Source organism: Oncorhynchus gorbuscha, linkage group LG16 (assembly GCF_021184085.1).
Source record: "Oncorhynchus gorbuscha isolate QuinsamMale2020 ecotype Even-year linkage group LG16, OgorEven_v1.0, whole genome shotgun sequence".
NCBI classification, from domain to species: Eukaryota; Metazoa; Chordata; class Actinopteri; order Salmoniformes; family Salmonidae; genus Oncorhynchus; species Oncorhynchus gorbuscha.
Window position 1 is genome coordinate 61,416,720 of NC_060188.1, and position 22,717 is coordinate 61,439,436.

General features: G+C 39.5%; 2 protein-coding genes across 3 annotated transcripts; both read right to left on the minus strand.

Annotated features, from left to right (window-relative positions):
• Positions 1-4,160: 4,160 nt before the first annotated feature.
• cnot8 (CCR4-NOT transcription complex, subunit 8) lies at positions 4,161-7,881 on the minus strand. The gene is made up of 7 exons (XM_046305620.1): positions 7,726-7,881; positions 6,739-6,941; positions 6,413-6,606; positions 6,081-6,242; positions 5,784-5,928; positions 5,326-5,436; positions 4,161-5,087 (listed from the first exon to the last, which is right to left on the minus strand). The coding sequence occupies exons 2-7, from the start codon at positions 6,853-6,855 to the stop codon at positions 4,959-4,961; spliced, it is 858 nt and encodes a 285-aa protein (XP_046161576.1). The 5' UTR covers positions 6,856-6,941; positions 7,726-7,881; the 3' UTR covers positions 4,161-4,958.
• Positions 7,882-8,091: 210 nt separating this feature from the next.
• fam114a2 (family with sequence similarity 114 member A2) lies at positions 8,092-21,220 on the minus strand. Of its 2 annotated transcripts, none has more exons than XM_046305617.1 (14): positions 21,077-21,220; positions 20,305-20,585; positions 20,047-20,146; positions 19,799-19,900; positions 18,485-18,588; positions 18,248-18,382; positions 17,986-18,144; positions 17,607-17,730; positions 17,314-17,399; positions 16,925-17,020; positions 16,678-16,817; positions 10,513-10,585; positions 9,022-9,075; positions 8,092-8,907 (listed from the first exon to the last, which is right to left on the minus strand). In XM_046305617.1, exons 2-14 carry the CDS (start codon positions 20,566-20,568, stop codon positions 8,806-8,808), a joined length of 1,539 nt encoding a protein of 512 aa, XP_046161573.1. In that variant the 5' UTR covers positions 20,569-20,585; positions 21,077-21,220; the 3' UTR covers positions 8,092-8,805. The 2 variants fall into 2 exon arrangements, with proteins under 2 accessions (XP_046161573.1, XP_046161575.1); XM_046305619.1 differs by having other exon boundaries at positions 21,068-21,184.
• Positions 21,221-22,717: the final 1,497 nt, after the last annotated feature.

Below are 22,717 nucleotides of genomic sequence, written 5' to 3' on the forward strand. Positions count from 1 at the left end.
TTGGGGTAGATTAAAACAAACAATGTATGATTGGAGGGAGTACAGTGGAATTATCTTCATCATGTTTTGTTTGTAATTAAAACATTTGGGTTGCTGATTAAGAGGTAGTATAGTGAATATTAACGATATATACACTTTCTCTTCCAGGGGAATGGGGGTAGTCATTTTCTCTCACTTTGAAATGTTTCCAGAAACTATTGTTTTGGGAGAGCGGTTAGAGAATTTTCTTGGGAGAGCGGTTAGTGAAATTAGCAATTTTGTAAGTATAAAGGTATCTGGATTTGGCCGTCAAGGGTGCTACCAAATAAAATAAGGCTTGGCCATTTTTTTTTTTTTGCCATATAGTTTACAGGCACCCACACACAACACACTTGTTATGAATATTTGTTGGTGTTTGTAATACTATGTCTGATTTATTGTGAGTGATCTATTTCATTTGGTTTTAGTGGGTGTTTCATGGGTTAGAGAAGAGGTATCTTAATAAAGGGGCACACACATGGAATTTTCTTCAGTTTTTATTTTCTGAGTTTTCATTAAACACATTAATTATTTTGATAAGAAGTGTACTGAAGAAACTTACTGTAAACCAGGGTTAAGAAATGTATTAATGTTTCTCTAATTAGTCTAACAGAGAAAGAAACACTTGTTTGAAGGGTTTGAATGACCTCTGTCCTGGCTTTCTAGTGTGGTTTGATCACCCTCACTGGGAAGCCGAGAGACATTGGGTGATTTAAAGTATATGTAATACTGATAATTATGAAGTGTATAGTTCATAGCCATATCTGTGATTCGGTCCACGGGGGAAAGAGAGGGCTATCCTGGATTTGTCCAACAAGATTTGTTTCTACAGATGGTACTATAGGAATGGAAATAATTGTTTCCACCATGCTGATCCATTGGAGTGTGCTAGATAAGTAAAGCTTATTTTTTATTAAACTCCATCGTTGCATGCACTGCATTATGGATTAAATATTTGCTTTTCACCGTCTATGAAGATATAGCCTTGAATTATATAAACTTTATGTATCTTTTGTTTTTCTTCATGGGTTCTTGCAGGTGACTGTGTATCATGACCTCACCAAAAAAATCTGCAGAACGCTCAGAATATGTTGGAGGTGAAGTTGGGAGACCGTGCTCAGTTTCTTCAGAGGAAGCTGAGCCCGTGCTATAGCAGCCGGTCACATGCAGAGACCCATGCAATTCATTATTGCTTTAATGTTTCTTGTTCTATGAAGAATTTATGCACTAGGTTAAGGTTATAAGCTCAGTGACCCAACGGATGGTAATATACTAGTGGAAGGGAGACAAAAAACCTATCCTATATGTTTGCGTCAGTTCTTTGATGTTTTATTAATGTATTTTTTAAAGTTGTAATCTTTAAAGTTGAGACTGAGTCTCAAAATGGGGGAATGTGGTAGAATTACATGTTAGTCACAATACTTTCATATTAGAATGTATTCCTGTATTAGTACATTCACACCGTTTTTCTGAGAGACAGCAGAATAGGGTTCTTAGAACGCTCATGTGCCAGTGTAAACTGAGAGAAGCCTCTGAGGCTTAATGCTGACAGTTGATTTACGGTGGCTTGGTGATAAGACAATATTCCATGGAATGAGTTGATGTTTGTGTACTATGAGGTACCAGGGAGGAGATGGCTCGGGTATGGATAATGAGAGGACCCTCATCTTGGGGGCCAAGCCCTGGTTTCCTTACAATGAGAACAGTCAACACAGCAGATACTGTGAATTATTCATTTATTTCATACAAATCCTAATCTTTTGACCCATTCCACACATCTGTTTGTCATGAACATCCAGGAGGATGGACTTAGCTATAAAATGCTGTGGCTTCATTCTACTCAGGTTCTCAAGTCTCTCCTTTGATTAGAATAATTACCACGAAAAGCCTTATAATATAATTGATTTAAAAATAATTGTCCTATCTACACACAATACCCCATAATGACAAAGCAGAAATAGGGTTACACTTTCACTAATTTATTCAAAATAAAATCATTGATTGTCAAATCTACGTAAGTATTCAGACCCGATTACAGCCTTGAGTCTTCTTGGGTATGATGCTACAGTATAAGCTTGGCACACCCGCATTTCAAATCAAATCAAATGCATTTGTCACATACACATGGTTAGCAGATGTTAATGTGAGTGTAGCGAAATGCTTGTGCTTCTAGTTCCAACACTGCAGTAATAACGAGTAATCTAACCTAACAATCCCAAAACTACTACCTTATACACCCAAGTGTAAAGGGATAAAGAATATGTACATAAAGATATATGAATGAGTGATGGTACAGAACGGCATAGGCAAGATGCAGTAGATATACATATGAGATGAGTAATGTATGTAAACAAAAGTGGCATAGTTTAAAGTGGCTAGTGATACATGTATTAGATAAAGATGCAGTAGATGATAGAGTACAGTATATACATATACATATGAGATGAGTAATGTAGGGTATGTAAACATTATATTAAGTAGCATTGTTTAACGTGGCCAGTGATATATTTTACATCAATTTCCATCAATTCCCATTATTAAAGTGGCTGGAGTCAGTGTGTTGGCAGCTGCCACTCAATGTTAGTGGTGGCTGTTTAACAGTCTGATGGCCTTGAGATAGAAGCTGTTTTTCAGTCTCTCGGTCCCTGCTTTAAAGCGCCTGTACTGACCTCGCCTTCTGGATGATTTGGGGAGTGTCTCCCATTCTTGTCTGCAGATCCTCTCAAACTCTGTCAGGTTGGATGGGCAGGGTTGCTGCTTAGCTATTTTTAGGTCTCTCCAAAGATGTTCGATCAGGTTCAAGTCCAGGCTCAAGGAGTTCAGACTTTTCCCGAAGCCACTCCTGCATTGTCTTGGCTGTGTGCTTAGGGTCATTGTCCTGTTGGAAGGTGAACCTTTGCCTTAGTCTGTGGTCCTGAACAGGTTTTCGCTGTACTTTGCTCTGTTCATCTTTGCCTCGATCCTGACTAGTGACCAAGGCCCTTCTCCCAATTGTTCAGTTTGGCTGGGTGGCCAGCTCTAGGAAGTCTTGGTGGTTAAAAACTTATATTTAAGATTGATGAAGGCCACTGTGGTCTTGGGACCATCTATGGTGCAGAAATGTTTTGGTAACCTTCCCCAGATCTGTAGTTGGACAATTCCATCAAGCTCATGGTTTGGTTTTTGCTCTGACATGCACTGTCAACTATGGGACCTTATATAGACAGGTGTGTGCCTTTCCAAATCATGTCCAATCAATTGAATTTACCACAGGTGAAATCCAATCAAGTTGTAGAAACATCAAGGATGATCAATGGAAACAGGGTGAAACAGAGCTCAATTGCAAGTCTCACAGCAAATGGTCTGAATACTTATTTTTTTCTAAATTGGCTAACTTTTGTAAAATTCTGTTTTCACTTTGACATTATTGGTTAGTGTGTGTTGATTGCAGATTTAAAAATATATATATATTTTAGGATAAGTGTTGTAACTTAACGAAAAGTTGAAAAAGTGAAGGGGCCTGAATACATTCCGAAGGCACTGTATATCAGTAAACCTTTTCACTAAAATACATCTGACTTACATGAGATTTGGGTATATGAACACCAGCCTAAAAATATGAAAGAAATTGATGTACTGATTCATCAGGTGTAACATTTTAGTCTGGAATGAAATGATTGAAGTAATGCGGTTTGATACTTATTGCACTTATGTGCAATAGACTAGAACCCTATATTTACAAAACAGTGGCACCCAATTCTGTGTACATACCTCACTCCGAGTATCCCTCATGTTTTGGAGGAATACGTGGAAAAGCCTTAATTATGCAGAGGATCCAACTACCTCAGGGTGGAAATGAACCTGTCCAAGACAACTTAGAACCTTTACCCTTTTTAAATCAGATGCAGGTCTTGCGCTGTCAGTTAACAGCTCAAGCTTGGTCTGGGAAAGATAAATGTATGCTAGCCTAGGCACAATAATGAAGAGGATACAATATGGATGAAAAGTAAAGTAGCTATGTTATGTGACAGAATGCAGCCCAACTACGTAACCCAATTCAACCTTAAAACAGCGACACAATTGGTTCAGTAAGGCATGCCTAAATATAGGAAATACATTTTTGGGCATGCCTTAAAACAAGACATGACAAAATACAAAAAATGTCACATTGAAAATAGAAAATGTTTTAATATACAACTGTTTCAAACAATGTATGTTGTAAAAACAATAGCAACCAAAAACATCTGTTTAAACTGAGCGGTGAACAAATTAAAAGCAAATGTTACACAGAACTGCAGGGTGCCCCTGTAAACAAGTTCATACTCAGACCAACCTGGTACCCACCTAAAAATCTCCTTCCTGAAAGGAAAAATGCTAAAACAGGTTGGCTGCAGTGAAATTTTACATTATAGTTTACATACCTGTCCAGCATCATTTTTTTTTTTTTTTTTTAAGTGTACAATCCCTACAAGCATGTATCCAACACAGAAATTATTTGGGAACGATACCTACTGATGCTTGAGTTACAGTTGGGTCTAAATAAAGTTTATGAAAAAGCAGGAGTGCAGGGAATTGCTGTTGAGCACTTAAATGCTACACTTATCATTTGTAGTACAATACACGAGCTGGTCCCATGCTTTTAAAAGAATGGTAGTTACTGCAATGCTGTAACACACAGATAAAAGGTTTTCGAATACTGGACCTGTGAGATGGGTGCTAGAAAGGCTCAATGGTGGTACAATAGGGAATTTGAATGATGGCAATACGCAGTAAAAATCAACTATGACAGAACAAAATGGTTTCAAGAGGAGAGTCTGTGGTAACCAATGCCCTTTTTGCAGCTGGTGAAGTTCAATACAGAAATGAATCTCATGTTTTCTTCTGGGAGTGAGAGGAGAAGAGAAACATCTACCGAATGGGATAAAACAAGTGAGTCTTCCACTTGATGGCCTCGTGGTCAGTCAGTGCTTGTTGTTAGTTTCCTCTTGGGAAGAGCTTGAGATGCCGTTCTGATTTTGAGTGGACCCAGAGCCCAATCCATACAATCGCCCACAATACTTTGCATCATCAATGTTGTCTTCAAAGAAAAGCTGCAAAAGACAAATTACTTCAGAGGTTTCAAGTAACAGAATCATTGTCAGACTCAGGTTCTCCCAAGATGCACATCCCCATCATCAAAGCTAGTTTCTACATCTTGAACTGGGACTGTCAACCTTAAAAAGGTTATTTTCCTTCCTGACCACTGATTTGAAAGGACATGACAGGTGTAAGCACAATGTTGAAAATGTCATGGAAGATAGGAGACATCAGGAATAGAATAGTAGGTACCTCTTTCATCCTAAAGAATGCCATCCCTGTGAGCAGTGAATCAGAACCGGCCTGGTGCTGTCTCCCAATCCTTTTCAGTTCCAGCTGGTCAGCCACCTCCTGGAGTCCTCCCTGAACAAACACACAGGTAACAGTCAGCCAACTGCAGCCATATGCTCTACCTCAGCCTTTGGGGAAGTCAAAGGACATTTCATGTCAGTCACATTTCTTTACCAATAGACCACCATTGCTTGTGTAGCTGGGGCAGTTCAATGAGCCACGCTTGTGTGATGAGTAACCTTGTCTGAGACCTGAAGACTTGCATTAGCTAATCAAGCTAAGCATGCCAAAAAAGTTGAGGCATGCATGAGACTCAGATTCAAACTGTCAGACATGCTTTACAGCCAACAGTGCTTTCATTGGCTTTGCTAATACCATAACATAAATGAATAAGCAGGTTACCAGGAATGTGTCTTTACCTTTAAGTTCTTACAGCTTTTCATCAGATATTTCACATCATAGATTGCAGGGAAGAAGAGATTGAGGATCTGGAAGAACTCATGTTCCTCCTCAGGTAGGCGAGTGTCCGTTAAGAGCTTCACCAGGTAGCCAAAATCATACCCGCTGCAAATGAGAACAGCAGGTAGATCATTATAACATTTCTCAAATGACAATTGAGGCACTGTTGTGAGTTAATGACTTGGGCCCAGAGCTGAACCTGGTCACCAGGAAAAACTAGGGCCTAGGCCCACTGACATTTCTCCACACATCCCTACCTGTGAAAGGAGAGCCACTTGACATTTTCACACAGCACTAAACCAGATGTCATCAGGAGCTCAGCAAAGTAAAGTGTGTCGATCCCCTCTTCCTCGTGCTTTTTGAATTGGAGGCCGGAGTTCTGGAGTAGGTCTATTGAGTCCTGGGAGTACATATCCTCTCTGTTTACAAAAGAACATCAGTCTTTTTTTCCAGAAAGGAACAAAACAAACTATTACTCAAGTACTCTAATGAGGCAACAAATCCTACCCAAATAAGCATACGCATGCTAGTTTTAATTTCATCACTGGCTATGCTGTATTGTAAAAAGGATGTAAGGAATAACACCCACGTTAAATTAAATTTGAAATTGAACTGCCATGTTGTTGTTCCAGGAGGATAGTCTCCGTCCTCGTTCATAAACGACAGTCCCAATTGGATGATTTTCAGAAGGTCCACGTTGCACCTCAAGAGCTGGTACTGGTAATCTACTGTGCTGCGAAACTCGCCAATTGGTCGAACTACTACTCCGGGGAATTCTGTGTCCTGGTGGAACAAGGAGGACATCATTAAATGAATGAAATAAAATACATTTTTTAATGCAATATCAAAACCTTCCCAGACCTACTAAGCATAAATTAAAAATAGGGTATTGGCATATTTGACACGATAGATTACCATGGCAATGGAGTTGTAGTTTTGAATTATCTGTCGGATTTTCCTCATTTCCTCCTCCACATTGCTTGCCCAGACCTCACAGATAATCTGACTGGTATCTGCAAGTGCGGCTGGCATTTTTGCAGGTTGAGGAAAGGACTGAAAACACCGATAATTCTGCAGCACCTTCAGGGAGCAGTGTGGCGAAGAAGAAAAAAAACTTTCTGGGAACAAAAGGTTTAAATTCATATAGGCCATACAGCTAATCAACCATTACATTTTAAATGCAAAATGATAGCTAGTTAAAAACTGTGTGCAGTAGCTGGATTCAACATCACACACATTTAGCTAACTACATGGCTGGGCGCTTAAATCAAAACCTGACTGGCCTGGATATCATCACTGCGGTATGAGGGATGCTAACTAACGTTAGCTGGTAGTTCAATAGCAAGCGAGCTTGGCTGGATAAACGACTCCACTTTGTTTTTCTGCAAATTATGAACGTCTCTTGTACACTTGGTTAACTAGCTAGCAACAATGGAATGACGAACAAGCTATGTAGCTAACACAATGATAATAGCTAACCCAATTACAGGGGGAAACATAGTATGTTCACGGTAGATAACATTAACCTCCAGTGTGGCTAGCGAACATAAATGTTAACTACCTCGTCAATCTTCCGTAACACATTGTTTTTATTTTTGGTATTTAACCCCCCCCCCCCCCGATTTGGTGATATCCAAATTACGAACTTGTCACATCACTGCAATCTTCCATAACATTCAACGGTCGCTAGCCGAATCAGTTTAGACTAGTTAGCGAAATGGCTAACTAACGTTCTCAGTTTGCTAGCGTTGGTTCGTTTGGTTAGTATGAAGATGACAAGCTAACGTTAGCTGGAAAACGGCATGACAGCTAGCCAACTCACTTAGGTAATTTGCTGGACTCGCATATTATGGTATTGGCTAGCTACTATGAACCGTATAAACCACAAATAACAATGTTTACCTGATCCGTCGTATGATCTTGTACTTCTGCTGGGGCTACTGCTAGTACTTGATAGCTAACGTTACTGGTTAACGTTGGCTTACTTGCTGCTATCGGAAGTCAGATAAACATTTACGCAGGCGCAGTGAAGAAAAAAAAGCGCACCTTCACTCTCTCTTGAAGCTCTGACCCAAATAATCTGATTGTAGTTGCTGAAGAGCACGGAGCATATACAGCCGTTTCCCCCAAGAAAAATGAATTACAATATTATAGCAAGCTACATATCTATAGTTTTGAACTTTATAGTTGCCAATGTGGTTTGTTGTCATGACCCCCCATGTACAGTAAGTTTTCAGCACAATAAAGACTCAATTATCCAGGAGTTAATTGGCTTGCAAAGGTTTTTACAAAACAAAATGCTTTACAAAGTATCACATTTATGCAAATCTTCATTTGGGCTTTGGTATTCCACAATCAATAAAAAGCTGTAATAGGATTTTGTTTAAGAAATTACTTTGATTTGGAAAGCATAAAATACCCGACGGTTATGTAGCTCCAACTGTCTAAGGAAAACCTGATATAGTTCCAAGACGCAAGTTACCACTTTTCACATTAAAACAATTAAAATAGTTGTTCATTCATTCAATTACTAATATTCTGTTCATACATTACATTTGCAGATAAATAGGGAGGTATGGCAAAGCGATATCACACTCATCCGTAATACAGATACCTGTATACTTGGTTAAGAACTTGAGGTTATCCTGAATCCTGGTGTTATGAATAATGAATTGAATCATAGTAATTGTTAAATAGAGACGTGAGAAATGCAGACGTCAGTGTCATTCAAACACATCAGCTCGACTCATCAAATAGTGTGCATTGGTCTATCTACTGTGCTACACAACAGCAAAAGCATTACAATTCCCCACGAGTAAACACTATCAAACGGTGCATTTGTTATGAGGAATGACAATTTAGTTTAGGCTTCAAACTAAATATGAATAAGAGCTGAGGAAATAAATGTTTTTAAAACTGCAATGACACGTCAATGCTTTTGTTTGTCAGTCCCTTGCTAGCACAGCAGAGAGAGTGATACGGTCACTGTTGGGTAGAGTCAGCACTCCTTTGAATGTGGGACACCTCCAATACAGGCATGAGGAGCTGGAAGGCATCCTGGATGTACGATGCACTGTTGGAAGCCTAAAGAAGAGGAGATACATAGATACTTAATGCACCACATTTGTAAATCACACACACAATAGTCAGGTTTCAGACAGAATTATGTGATATGCAGTGATGCACAAAAATACAAACCTCCAAAAATACTCCTGTTATGAGTGGATTGAGGACATCTCCCTTTTTATTTGACTGCAAAACAAAATGTTTTGCTCTCGTTAGTCTCTGGACTCAGTGAACCAGGAATCTTATACACATATTCAGACTGATTTACACTACTATATGGGTCTAATTAACTAAAGTAATCTTCATTAGAATTATTAATGTCAGCATTGCAGCATGGAAAGATTGCATCATCTTGTTACCGACCACCCTGCAACAATTTTTTTAATGGATTGAAGCTCTTTAAAGCAGTGTTTTTAAAACTTTTTCAGCAGGGACCCAATTTCTTAAGCCATAATTTCAGGGACCACACCCCTACCCAAGTCTGATCACAACCTTAAAATCTGTATATTTTACTTGATTGTTTACATCAACACATAACCTTCAATTAATAAAATTCTCATCTCTTAACTTATCGTTCTCAAAAAAGTACAACAATCTGTACTCTTACTTTACATTATTTTATACTAATACAATTGCTCAGAGAAATAGATTTTGTTTTACAAGTTGTCAAATAGTTAATGGTCAAAATTGACACTTATTTTCAATACCGCACCTTGCGAGGATAACAGCACTGAGCCTTTTTCTAAAATGTTTTATGAGTTGGAGAACACATTGGGGATCTTAGACCATTTCTCCATACATAATTCTTCCAGATCCTTGATATCCTTCGTCTGTGCTTATTCTCTGCCCTCTTCAATTTAACCAACAGGTTTTCAACGAGTTTCAAATCCAGAGAATGAGATGGCCATTGCAAAATGTTGATTTTTGTGGCCAATTAACCATTTCTTTGTGGATTTTGATGTGTGCTTGGGGTTATTGTCTTGGATAAAATGTCCTGGTACTGGGTCAAGTTCATGATGCCATTGACCTTAAGGGCCCCAAGACCAGTGGAAGCAAAATAGCCCCATAAAATCAAGATCCACCACCATATTTTTTGTTTAAGATCACTCTATTGGCCAATTTCTCACAAGGTTCAGCTGAAATTTCTACTTTTTACCCAGGCCCTCCGAAAGACACATACACCCCTCCCCAAATCCAAGGACAACCTTATAACTGTTTTTATCTTTTTTTTTATCAACCAGCAACCTTCAAATAATTACATTTTCATCTCATTAATCAACCTCTTTCCCAAACACATTTGTATATTGTCCGCTACAAATCTTTTCTCTTAATTAATTTTTGTTTTGGGGACCACACTCCAATTCCCCCGAGACGCAATAGGGGTCATGACCACGACTTTGAATACCACTGCTTTAAAGTAAGGAGGATTACTTTGTGAAACACAAAATACCATTTATTAGTTGTCATAGTGATGAAGTACACAAGTTCCATGATGAAAAGTTGCAAGGCCTTGAATATTAACATCTGAAGCAGAGTTCTGTGAATGTAGCTTCGAAGAGTGTTAGCTAAGTGATAGGCTAAATATACTTTGTGATATAGGTTCGTAAAGAATTACCATCTTACCCCTATTGTAGTTAAACAGGAGGTGAACCTCTTGGAAAGTAATGATATCTCTTTACACAGAAGAATTGTTATTCTGTAAGGGGAGAACAAAATGTTGAGTTAGAGAACAATCAAATACTATGATATTTATATTTTGAAAATCTTTATTTAACTAGACAAGTCAGTTAAGAACAAATTATTATTTACAATAACAGCCCACCAAAAGGCCTCCTGTGGGGACGGGGTCTTGGGATAAAACAACACACACACACACACACACACACACACACACACACACACACACACACACACACACACACACACACACACACACACACACACACACACACACACACACACACACACACACACACATATATATATATTGCTTACAAACACCTTAACCAATTATATTTGAACTCAGTTTTTCCACAATTCCTGACATTAAATCCTAGTAAAAATTCCCTGTCTTAGGTTAGTTAGGATCACCACTTTATTTTAAGAATGTGAAATGTCAGAATAGAGATAATTATTTCTTTCAGCTTTTATTTCTTTCAACACACTCCCAGTGGGCCAGAAGTTTACACTCAATTAGTATTTGGTAGCATTGCCTTTAAATGGTTTAATTTGGGTCAAACATTTCAGGTAGCCTTCCACAAGCTTCCCACAATAAGTTGGGTGAATCCTCTCCAACACCTGCCTTTTTATTTTTGTACATTTAGATTTTAACAGATACTGTGTTTTATCCATATATATATATACAAGGATGTTATGATGTTATTATTATCCTTAAGCCATTTTGCCACAACTTTGGAAGTATGCTTGTAGTATTGTCCATTTGGAAGACCCATTTGCGACCAAGCTTTAACTTCCTGACTGATGTTTTTAGATGTTGCTTCAATATGTTCACAATTTTCCTTCCTCGTGACGCCATCTATTTTGTGAAGTGCACCAGTCCCTCCTGCAGCAAAGCACCCCCACAACATGCTGCCAACCCCGTGCTTCACGGTTGGGATGGTTTTCTTCAGCTTGCAAGCTTCCCCCTTTCTCCTCCAAACATAACGATGGTCATTATGGCCAAACAGTTATATTTTTGATTCATCAGACCAGAGGACATTTCTCTAAAAAGTATGATCTTTGTCCCCGTGTGCAGTTGCAAACCATAGTCTGGCTTTTTTTATGGCGGTTTTGGAGCAGTGGCTTCTTCCTTGCTGAGCGACCTTTCAAGTTATGTCGAGATAGGACTCGTTTTACTGCGGATATAGATACTTTTGTACCCATTTCCTCCAGCATCTTCACAAGGTCATTTTGCTGTTGTTCTGGGATTGATTTGCACTTTTCCCACCTAAGTACATTCATCTCTAGAAGACAGAACGCGTCTCCTTCCTGAGCAGTATAACGGCAGGGTGCTTGGTACCATGGTTTTATACTTGCATACTATTGTTTGTATAGATGAACATGGTACCTGCAAGCGATTGGAAATTGCTCCCAAGGATGAACCAGATTGTGGAGGTCTACAATTCTTTTCTGAGGTCTTGGCTGATTTCTTTTGAGGAACTGAGTTTGAAGGAAGGCCTTGAAATACAGCCACAGGTACACCTCCAATTGACTCAAATGAAGTCAATTAGCCTATCAGAAGCTTCTAAAGCCATGACATAATTTTCTGAAATTTTCCAAGCTGTTTAAAGGCACAGTCAACTTAGTGTATGTAAACTTCTGACCCACTGGAATTGTGATACAGTGAATTATAAGTGAAATAATATGTCTGTAAGCAATTGTTAGAAAAATGACTTGTGTCATGCACAAAGTAGATGTCCTAACAGACTTGCCAAAACTATAGTTTGTTAACAAAAAAATTGTGGAGTGGTTGAAAAACGAGTTGTTTTAATGACTTCAACTGTGTGTGTGTGTGTGTGTGTGTGTGTGTGTGTGTGTGTGTGTGTGTGTGTGTGTGTGTGTGTGTGTGTGTGTGTGTGTGTGTGTGTGTGTGTGTGTGTGTGTGTGTGTGTGTGTGTGTGTGTGTGTGTGTGTGTGTGTGTGTATTATATAAACACACACACACAACCTTTCAAAAGTTTGGGGTCACTTAGAAATGTCCTTGTTTTTGAAAGAAAAGCAAAATTCTTTCCATTAAAATAACCAAATTGATCAGAAATACAGTGTAGACATTGTTAATCCTGTAAATGACTATCGAAGCTGGAAACGGCTGATTATTTATGGAATATCTACATAGCCCCATTATCAGAAACCATCACTCCTGTGTTTCAATGGCACATTGTGTTAGCTAATCCAAGTTTATCATTTTAAAAAGGCTAATTGATCACTAGAAAACAAAGTACCGTCTTCTGAAACTCGTCAGTCCATTCTTGTTCTGAGAAATGAAGGCTATTCCATGCGAGAAATTGCCAAGAAACTCAAGATCTCGTACAACGCTGTGTGCTACTCCCTTCACAGAACAGCGCAAACGGGCTGTAACCAGAATAGAAAGATAAGTGGGAGGCCGCGATGCACAACTAAACAAGAGGACAAGTACATTAGAGTGTCTAGTTTGAGAAACAGATGCCTCAGAAGTCCTCAACTGGAAGCTTCAGTAAATAGTACCCGCAAAACACCAGTCTCAACGTCAACGGTGAAGAGGCGACTCCGGGATACTGGCATTCTAGGCAGAGTTGCAAAGAAAAAGCCATATCACAAACTGGACAATTAAAAAGAAAAGATTAAGATGGACAGAAGAACTCTACCCAGAAGGCCAGCATCCCGGAGTCGCCTCTTCACTGTTGATGTTGAGACTGGTGTTTTGCAGGTACTATTAAATGAAGCTGCTAGTTGAGGACTGGTGAGGCATCTGTTTCTCAAACTTGACACTAATGTACTTGTCCTCTTGCTCAGTTGGGCATCGGGGCCTCTCACTCTTCTATTCTGGTTAGAGCTATTCTGTGAAGGGAGTAGTACACAGCGTTGTACGAGATCATCAGTTTCTTGGCAATTTCTCGCATGGAATAGCCTTAATTTCTCAGAGCAAGAACAGACTGACGAGTTTCAGAAGAAAGTACTTTGTTTCTGGCCATTTTGAGCCAATGTGTTAAAGCCTGAATTCAAAATTGATTAAACATGATTTTTTTCCTCACCCATCTCCTTACAATACCTCATAATAACAAAGTGAAAACATGTTTTTAGAAAATTTTGCAAATGTATTGAAAAAGAAATACAGAAATCTCTGTTTGAATCATGTTAGAATCCCCTGTGGCAGTGATTACAGCTGTAAATCTTTCTGGGTAAGACTAAGAGCCTTGCACACATGGATTGTACAACATTTGCACATTATTCTTAAAATATATTTAAAAAATATACACATATATATATACACACACACAGTGGGGCAAAAAAAGTATTTAGTCAGCCACCAATTGTGCAAGTTCTCCCACTTAAAAAGATGAGAGGCCTGCAATTTTCATCATAGGTACACTTCAACTATGACAGACAAAATGAGAAGAAAAAAAATCCAGAAAATCACATTGTAGGATTTTTTATTAATTTATTTGCAAATTATGGTGGAAAATAAGTATTTGGTCACCTACAAACAAGCAAGATTTCTGGTTCTCACAGACCTGTAACTTCTTCTTTAAGAGGCTCCTCTGTCCTCTACTCGTTACCTGTATTAATGTCACCTGTTTTAACTTGTTATCAGTATAAAAGACACCTGTCTACAACCTCAAACAGTCACACTCCAAACTCCACTATGGCCAAGACCAAAGAGCTGTCAAAGGACACCAGAAACAAAATTGTAGACCTGCACCAGGCTGGGAAGACTGAATCTGCAATAGGTAGGCAGCTTGGTTTGAAGAAATCAACTGTGGGAGCAATTATTAAGAAATGGAAGACATACAAGACCACTGATAATATCCCTCGATCTGGGGCTCCACGCAAGATCTCACCCCGTGGGGTCAAAATGATCACAAGAACGGTGAGCAAAAATCCCAGAACCACACGGGGGGACCTAGTGAATGACCGGCAGAGAGCTGGGACCAAAGTAACAAAGCCTACCATCAGTAACACACTACGCCGCCAGGGACTCAAATCCTGCAGTGCCAGACGTGTCCCCCCTACTTAAGCCAGTAAATGTCCAGGCTCGTCTGAAGTTTGCTAGAGAGCATCTGGATGATCCAGAAGAAGATTGGGAGAATGTCATATGGTCAGATGAAACCAAAATATAACTTTTTGGTAAACTCAACTCGTCGTGTTTGGCGGACAAATGCTCAGTTGCATCCAAAGAACACCATACCTACTGTGAAGCATGGGGGTGGAAACATCATGCTTTGGGGCTGTTTTTCTGCAAAGGGACCAGCACGACTAATCCGTGTAAAGGAAAGAATGAATGGGGCAATGTATCGTGAGATTTTGAGTGAAAACCTCCTTCCATCAGCAATGGCATTGAAGATGAAACGTGGCTGGGTCTTTCAGCATGACAATGATCCCAAACACACTGCCCGGGCAACGAAGGAGTGGCTTCGTAAGAAGCATTTCAAGATCCTGGAGTGGCCTAGCCAGTCTCCAGATCTCAACCCCATAGAAAATCTTTGGAGGGAGTTGAAAGTCTGTGTTGCCCAGCAACATCCCCAAAACATCACTGCTCTAGAGGAGATCTACATGGAGGAATGAGCCAAAATACCAGCAACAATGTGTGAAAACCTTGTGAAGACTGAGAAAACGTTTGACCTCTCATTGCCAACGAAGGGTATATAACAAAGTATTGAGAAACTTTTGTTATTGAACAAATACTTATTTTCCACCATAATTTGCAAATACATTCATTAAAAATCCTACAATGTGATTTTCTGGATTTTTTTTTCTCATTTTGTCTGTCATAGTTGAAGTGTACCTATGATGAAAATTACACGCCTCATCTTTTTAAGTGGGAGAACTTGCACAATTGGTGGCTGTCAAGTTGGTTGTTGAACATTGCTAGACAGCAAGTCTTGCCATAGATTTAAGCAGATGCAAGTCAAATCTAGGCCTTCTGGTCCTTCTGTAGCTCAGTTGGTAGAGCATGGCGCTTGTAACGCCAGGGTAGTGGGTTCGATTCCCGGGATCACCCATACGTAGAATGTATGCACACATGACTGTAAGTCGCTTTGGATAAAAGCGTCTGCTAAATGGCATATATTATATTATTATTATATTTAGGCAACTCTGGAACATTCAATGTCATCTTGATAAGCAACTAAAGTGTATTTTTGGCCATTGTCCTGTTGAAGGGTGAATTTGTCTTCCATTGTCTGTTGGAAAGCAGACTGAACAAGGTTTTCGATTAGGATTTTGCCTGTGTTGAGTTCTATTCTTTAATTCAAAAATAAATAAACTCCAAATAAGCCCCAAACATAAGGTGGTGTATTCAGGACAAAGTTACTTTCTTTGCCACGTTTGTTTCCCAGTATTACTTTAGTGCCTCATTGCAAACGGGATGCTTTTATTGTAATATTTTTATTCTGTACAGGCTTCCTTCTTTTCACTCGGTCATTTAGGTTAGTATTGTGGAGTAACTTTCTCCCATCATAGCCATTATTTCCTTAACTGTTTTAAAGTTACCATTGGCCTCATGGTGAAATCACTGAGCGGTTTCCTTCCTCTCCAGCAACTGAGTTAGGAAGGATGCCTTTATCTTTGTAGTGACTGGGTGTATTGATACACCATCCAAAGTGTAATTAATACTCAATAGGTGCCCTTCTTTGCGAGGCAATGGAAAACCTCTCTGTCTTTGTGGTTGAATCTGTTTGAAATTCACTGCTCAACTGAGTGACCTGACAGATAATTGTATGTGTGGGGTAAAGAGATAAGGTAGTCATTTAAAAATCATGTTAAACACTATTATTGTACACCGAGTGAGTCCATGCAACTTATTATGTGACTGGACATTTTAACGCCTGAACTTATTTAGGCTTTCCATTAAAAAAAGGGTTGAATCCTTATTGACACAAGACATTTCAGATTATAATGTTTAATTAATTTGTAAACATTTCTAAAACATAATTTCACATTATGGGATACTGTGTGTAGGCCAGTGACAACATCTCAATTTAATCAATTTTAAATTCAGTCTGAAAAAGTCTAGGCGTGTGAACACTTTGAAGGCTGTATTCTATGACTCGTAATATAACTGTAGATGGCTGATGGTGTGTAGGAACTTACTGCGAGAGGATTTTGGCCTGCTCCAGAGTGGTGACCTCCTGGCTGGTACAGAACAGAATCGTCTCGGCCACTTTGTGGAACTGCTCTATGGATCTGGCTGTGAGCTCAGCCAGGTTTCTGATGGCCAACGAGTGGACATCCTGAGAGGAATCAACAACTCTCACATCAGTAGTTACAACAGAAAGGAGTAAAGCTCCATTTCAATAGTCACAGTCAGATAATGATCTTGATCCTTTTTTTTTCATACCTCAACAGTATAGGTTTTTGCCACTTCCTCTTCATTCCCTTCCTCCTTTATGAGTTTGGTCATTTGGGCAATCTGGTCACATGCATTCTTACTCACCTGATAAGGGGTATGCAGAGAGAAAATAGGTTAGAGATCAGTGATCTATCAACTGGAGAAGAGGTGCTGCCTGAATTGCAATGAATGGAGAATACAGAACCATATAGAATCTAAAAATTGCTGCAGGCACAAATACGCAAAGACGAGTAGTGAACTCAGTCCATTTAAAACTCAGTTCTACCAAAACTCTTCAGAAGATAGCAACAAGCACTGCTACAATATTGGACCACTAGCATGAGACGGAAAGATATCTGGCTTTAAATGAAATCAAGAGAGAAATGTATTGTGCCAACCTTGCGAAGTTTGTCAGATGTTGTGGATATGTGTAGTCCATCCAGGGCCCCCGTTAATTCCCTCAGAAACTCAGCGCCATCTTCATCTGAAAATAAATATGAATAAATCAAATGTATTGATTTTGTTCATTGTATTATCACAGAAACAAGATAAGCCAACTGAAAAATATCCGATGTGTTATCACCCACAGAAGAAAAGCATACACCAAATCTATTTTGTTTACTAGTAGTACTAAAATAATGTAAATGTAACATTGTGATAGTAGACTTGCAGTTCTGTGACGATAGGCTACCTTTCTTTTCGTTCACCTCCTCCTCCTCAAACTCCACCAGAGAGAATGGTTCCTTTATGAGCTCCAGGTCCTCTTTAAGTTGGTCCAGCTCCTCTCCAGACAGAGTGGTCAGAACAGACTTTACCTACACCACACAACAGATTCAGTCATAAATAACATCTACTAAAAGGAGCCAGGAGGATTTTATGGATCCATTTTTATATCTCAAGAGGTTGCAATGGTTGTAGGTGCTCTCTTTACAAGTGTGCAAAGTATTGCTAGCAAAAGGTTGTACTGATTTCAATGGTAGGCTGTGCACAGTGTACAATCAATCATATTTTGAGAGGCTGTTTACTTGTTTCTTTGTACAAAGTCAAATGTGGAACTTGCTCATTATCACCTTTGACTCACTCTCCCTGGAGAGAATCTCCAGAGCTTCCAGGTGGGATAGGCCCTGGAATTCATCGAACAGCATTCCGTAATGGGCCTTATTTTCTGTGTCGGAGGACATCTCCTTGGCTGTTTCCTGCTCCTCTCTCTCCTTGGCCTCCCGTAAGACCTTCAGCCAAAACAAAAACCTTGAATTCAATTTTTCCAACACCAATAAGGTGTAAGCCCAACACTGGGGGTGGCTTCTCTGACATCCATTCAACAATATTCACCCGAGAAAGAGTGTTAGTCCTGTTCATCAGACCCTTTGTTTTCTTGTACCCTGGATCTCCCTCTGCTATGACATCCATGGTCTTCTTGCCTATGAACTCCAAGGCATCTAAACCCCCTGTTAGGACCGTTTTCCCCTGAAATATAGATATACATTTAGTCAGTAACCAAGTCACTTTTGCCCATAAACAACATATGATGGTAATCGCCAAAAAAAGCAAAGAAGCATTGTTTCTTACGGTGCTTTGAACAACACTGCTGAGGGATGAGAACATTCCAATGGCGCTTCCCATAGCCAATGCGCCATCTCCTTCCCCTTTATCAGTCTCATTACTGGGTTCACCTAGAAGTAAAATACAGTAGGTCCAAAATAATTGACACCCTTAATAAAGATGAGCAAAAAGTCTGTATAATGTAAATAATTAAAATACTCAGCTATACTCTTTGCAATTTTTTTGTTGCTTAAATTATATTATTTGATACTAATTCAATTGCTCAGAGGAAGAGATTATGTTTAAGAAGTAATGCTTTTTTTCTTCTCAAAAAGTTATGGGTCAAAATTATTGACACTCCTGTTTTCAATACCTCATCTTTCGAGGGTAACGGCATTGAGCCTTTTTCTAAAATGAGTTGGACAACACATTGGAAGGGATCTTAGACCATTCCTACATACAGAATCCTTCCAGATCCCTGATATCTTTCGTCTGTGCTTATGGACTACATTCTTCAGTTCAAACCACAGGTTCTCAATGGGTTTCAAGTCCAGAGACGGACAGTGCAAATGTTGATTTTCTGGCCAAATAATCATTTCTTTTTGGATTTTGATGTGTGCTTGGGGTTATTGTCTTGGCTAAAATGTCCTGGTTGCCTCTGCAATGAGGCTGAAACTTGGGTCGCAAGTGGATCTTCCAGCAAGACAATAACCCTAAGCATACCAAAATCCACAAAGACATTGTTAATTGGCCACAAAAATCTATGTTTTGCAACGGCCATCTCAGTCTCCAGACTTGAAACCCATTGAAAACCTGTGGATTGGATTGAAGAGGGCCGAGCATAAGCGCAGTCAAAGGATATCAAGTGTCTAAAAGGATTCTATATGGAGGAATGGTCAAAGATCCCTCCCAATGCGTTCTCCAATTCATGAAACATTTTTTTTAAAGGCTCAGTGCCGTTATCCTCGCAAGGTGAGCTGTTGAAGGGTATTGAAAACAGGGATGTCAATTTTGACCTCTAACTTTGTTAGAGGTCAAAATCTCTTTGAGAAATTGTATTAGGAGACAAATATATATTTACAAAAAAAATGTAGCATACATAATAGCTATAAAATATTTTATAGTAATATTGGCTTATATTAAATCAAGGGTGTCAATCATTTCAGACCGCACTGTAGATCTCAGACATCAACCTAACGTGCATAGCTACAACAGTGAAGCAGTTTACATCTCCACAACAAACGCATCCTAAATATACTAAGGCTTATCACGGCTGATGTTAAATCTAGAGTGATGACTCATGTGTTGATCGTGTTGATGACCAGTGTATGCCATCATTACCCTCTTGTTTGTCCTCCTCTCCAATCTGTGCAGACAGCTCTGTGGGGCTGGGGATTCCCAGAGAAGTCTCTGCCTTCTCAATAGCCTGGGTGATTCCTTGACCTTAGAATGAAACAAACATAATAAAAGTGTATTTTTAGATATTTTAAAGTTTACATATGCTCACTGAAAGGGCAAACATTGTTTAACACCATAATGAGAACACAAAATGGCCACAAGCAGAAAACCCCATTTTTGGTTCTCCTCACCTACAGTGGCCACAGTGGCCGAGGCCGTTGACATGATGGACTTTCCCCAGCTCCCCCAGTAGCCCCATCCTCCCTGGACTACTGTTGACTCACTGGATGTCTGGAGGAGAGAGAGAGAGATGGAGGGAGAAAACATGTGTACCTGGCTATCGTTTGTACCCTATACAGCTATAAAAAAAACTAAACCATATCCAGGCCCCAAGGTTAGAAGCTAAGCTTGTTGAATCTTTCATTCTGCTGTATCCATGCATGTCTTACCTTGGCTGGCTCTCCATCTACTTTAGGTTTCTCCTCCTGAGTCTTGTGGACTTCAACTGGAGGTTTTGGATCTGGTCTCTTCCTGGTTTTCCTTCCGTTCCTGGTTGGGGGGACATCTGTGGAGTCATGTGTGGTGCTCTCTCCAGGTAGTGTCTGTGGAGCACTCTCCGGTGGCATCACAGTGGAGGTCTGCAGTGGTGGGGCCTCTGTCTCTGCGACCTCTGAACTCCCAGCAGGGTCACCAGGGGCTTCGCTGTCTGACATCTTTACTTAACACATACCTGTTGTTATTGGATGAAAAGACAATAAGAATTTGTGTAATGTTTCATTGAAACCATAGTTTTTTAAATCATTTATATCCAATCAATAAGTCAAAACAAGTGGGATGTACAGTAGAAGTTCACATTACCCCAGGCGTTACTCAAATTGAGTCCAGTCACAACCTGGGGCAAGAGAAGTCTAGTGACAGGCTATTCTTGCAGATTAAATCTAGCTACATAGATAAACTAAATTACAGAGAATAGAGACTGATACTCAGACTTTTATAGTTATTGTTTAGCTAAGATAACAGTTGTCTGAGCCAAGCGTAACTGTGTCCAAAAAACATCAGTGACAGCACATCAATGGCTAGACATTGTTGCACTTTCCCTTAACTAGCTGTTAGCTTTCTATGCTAAAGTCATTGCTCCCAAGTCTTCTAGGTGATAGACACATGTCTAAGAAAGAAGCCACATGGTTTTGATCAAGAATGCCATCTATTTACGTTACTAACACATTTTATCCCAGATTTCGTGTGATAGTCTTGATTTTCTTCGTTATCTTGCAAGGTCTAGCTACAAAACCCCCTATTAGCCACGTCACACGATAATTTGTTATGGTGAGGGATCTCTTCTTCTACTGCATAAACACGTACTTATAGTGTTCAAAACAGTACACAACGCCAACTGCTGACCTGGAGGGAACATTACACAAGCATTAGCTCCCAGTTGCTTTTAGGTCCAAAACCATTGTTGGGGAGTAAGTAGTTCTACTACTCACACATACTGTTCATCTCGCCGACGTCGGCCTTACAGGGATATATCGTTAGTAGATCGTGTTCCATATAGAACGTAAGCGGGAATGCGCAGTTTTTCCAACTAATTTTCTGGGGAAGTTGCTAGAGGCAGGTCTTTTTATTTTATATTACATTTTTATTAACAACAAATCAATACATAAGCACATTAGGGTTGCTAGAGGTGTTCGATTTATTGCTAAATGACGCTGTGACGTCATTGCGCGATGGCGTCATTGCGTAATAACGTAAAACTGCATCGTTACGTAGAATACACAATAACGTTACTCAAATTGACTGGCCATATCTGCGAAAAACTATGATTTGACAATGGTTAGTTTAGATTTGTTCATTTATTATCATATATTTTTATTTGTAAAAGTAATATTAACCCTACACATTTTATATAATCAGATATTTTTATTTTAAAACACAACACATTTAATTATTAAACAATTACACATTATTGAACAATTACATTTTATTTATTTTATTTTTAACTAGTAAACCTAAACATTCTGAACAATTATAGTTTTAAGCAGTGTATTGGTAGTTAACATGCTACCTAACTGATCAACAATTATAGGTACAAGCTAATAACAAGTTATATATGCTATCTTATTGAACAAGCAACTTAACTCAAATAATGATGTTTGCGCTAGGCATCTCTTTCCATCTCTCTCCAGATTGTTGTGCTGCTTGGCTGGCTAGCTGCTCAATGGTTTCCTCCAGATATTGCCACTGTTCTCGCACACACTGCAGTGCACACTGCCACCATCAGCTGTGTGTCTCCACCAGTTCTAGAAAGTCCACTCCTTGTATACGTACTGTAAATATGACGAGTCACAGATTGGCAAGGAAATCCTCTTCATCTTCACTGTCCAACTGCTTTGTCACGGAGCTGGAACCAGCAGTAGAGGATGGAGTGGCCTTAAAGCTGTATGCTGCTGTGGTGCCAAACAGCTGCAGAACTTCACTTGGTAGTTTATGCTGGTAACAGGTATCACCAGCCAGCTTCAGTCCATACCTCACCAGGAGTATGGAGTTGAGAGTGTGCAGTGACATTCTATTTCTTAACTTTGACTTGACCACACTCATTTGGCTGCACAGCCGTTCAACCTCTGCATTTGAGTGTACAAGGAGAGGGCAGCGAGTGCAGCTTTGCACAGTTCTTCAAATGAAATTGACCCGGAAGAGTCCGTGTAGTTATTGACTTCACTCCAAAACTTGACTGTATTTTCAGTTGAGTCCCACCTAAACTGATGGGTGTTTCTCCAGTGGGAAACAATTGTATCAATTGTTTGAGGCTGGTATACCAGTAGCTCAGCTACTTTAATAATTTCATTGGTGCCTTTATTGTTC

What these genes read in the sequence shown, in the direction of transcription:
- fam114a2 (XM_046305617.1), bottom strand. Translation starts at nt 20,568, where the DNA reads ATGTCAGACAGCGAAGCCCCTGGTGACCCTGCTGGGAGTTCAGAGGTC. An exon ending in AGAGGAGGACAAACAAGAGG is followed by an intron (nt 18,589 to 19,798) that starts GTAATGATGGCA and finishes TTTTACTTCTAG; the next exon opens with GTGAACCCAGTAATGAGACT. An exon ending in GCAGTGTTGTTCAAAGCACC is followed by an intron (nt 18,383 to 18,484) that starts GTAAGAAACAAT and finishes TCTATATTTCAG; the next exon opens with GGGAAAACGGTCCTAACAGG.
- cnot8 (XM_046305620.1), bottom strand. Translation starts at nt 6,855, where the DNA reads ATGCCAGCCGCACTTGCAGATACCAGTCAGATTATCTGTGAGGTCTGG. An exon ending in AATTTCAAATTTAATTTAAC is followed by an intron (nt 6,243 to 6,412) that starts GTGGGTGTTATT and finishes TTTTGTAAACAG; the next exon opens with AGAGGATATGTACTCCCAGG. An exon ending in AAGTGGCTCTCCTTTCACAG is followed by an intron (nt 5,929 to 6,080) that starts GTAGGGATGTGT and finishes TCTCATTTGCAG; the next exon opens with CGGGTATGATTTTGGCTACC.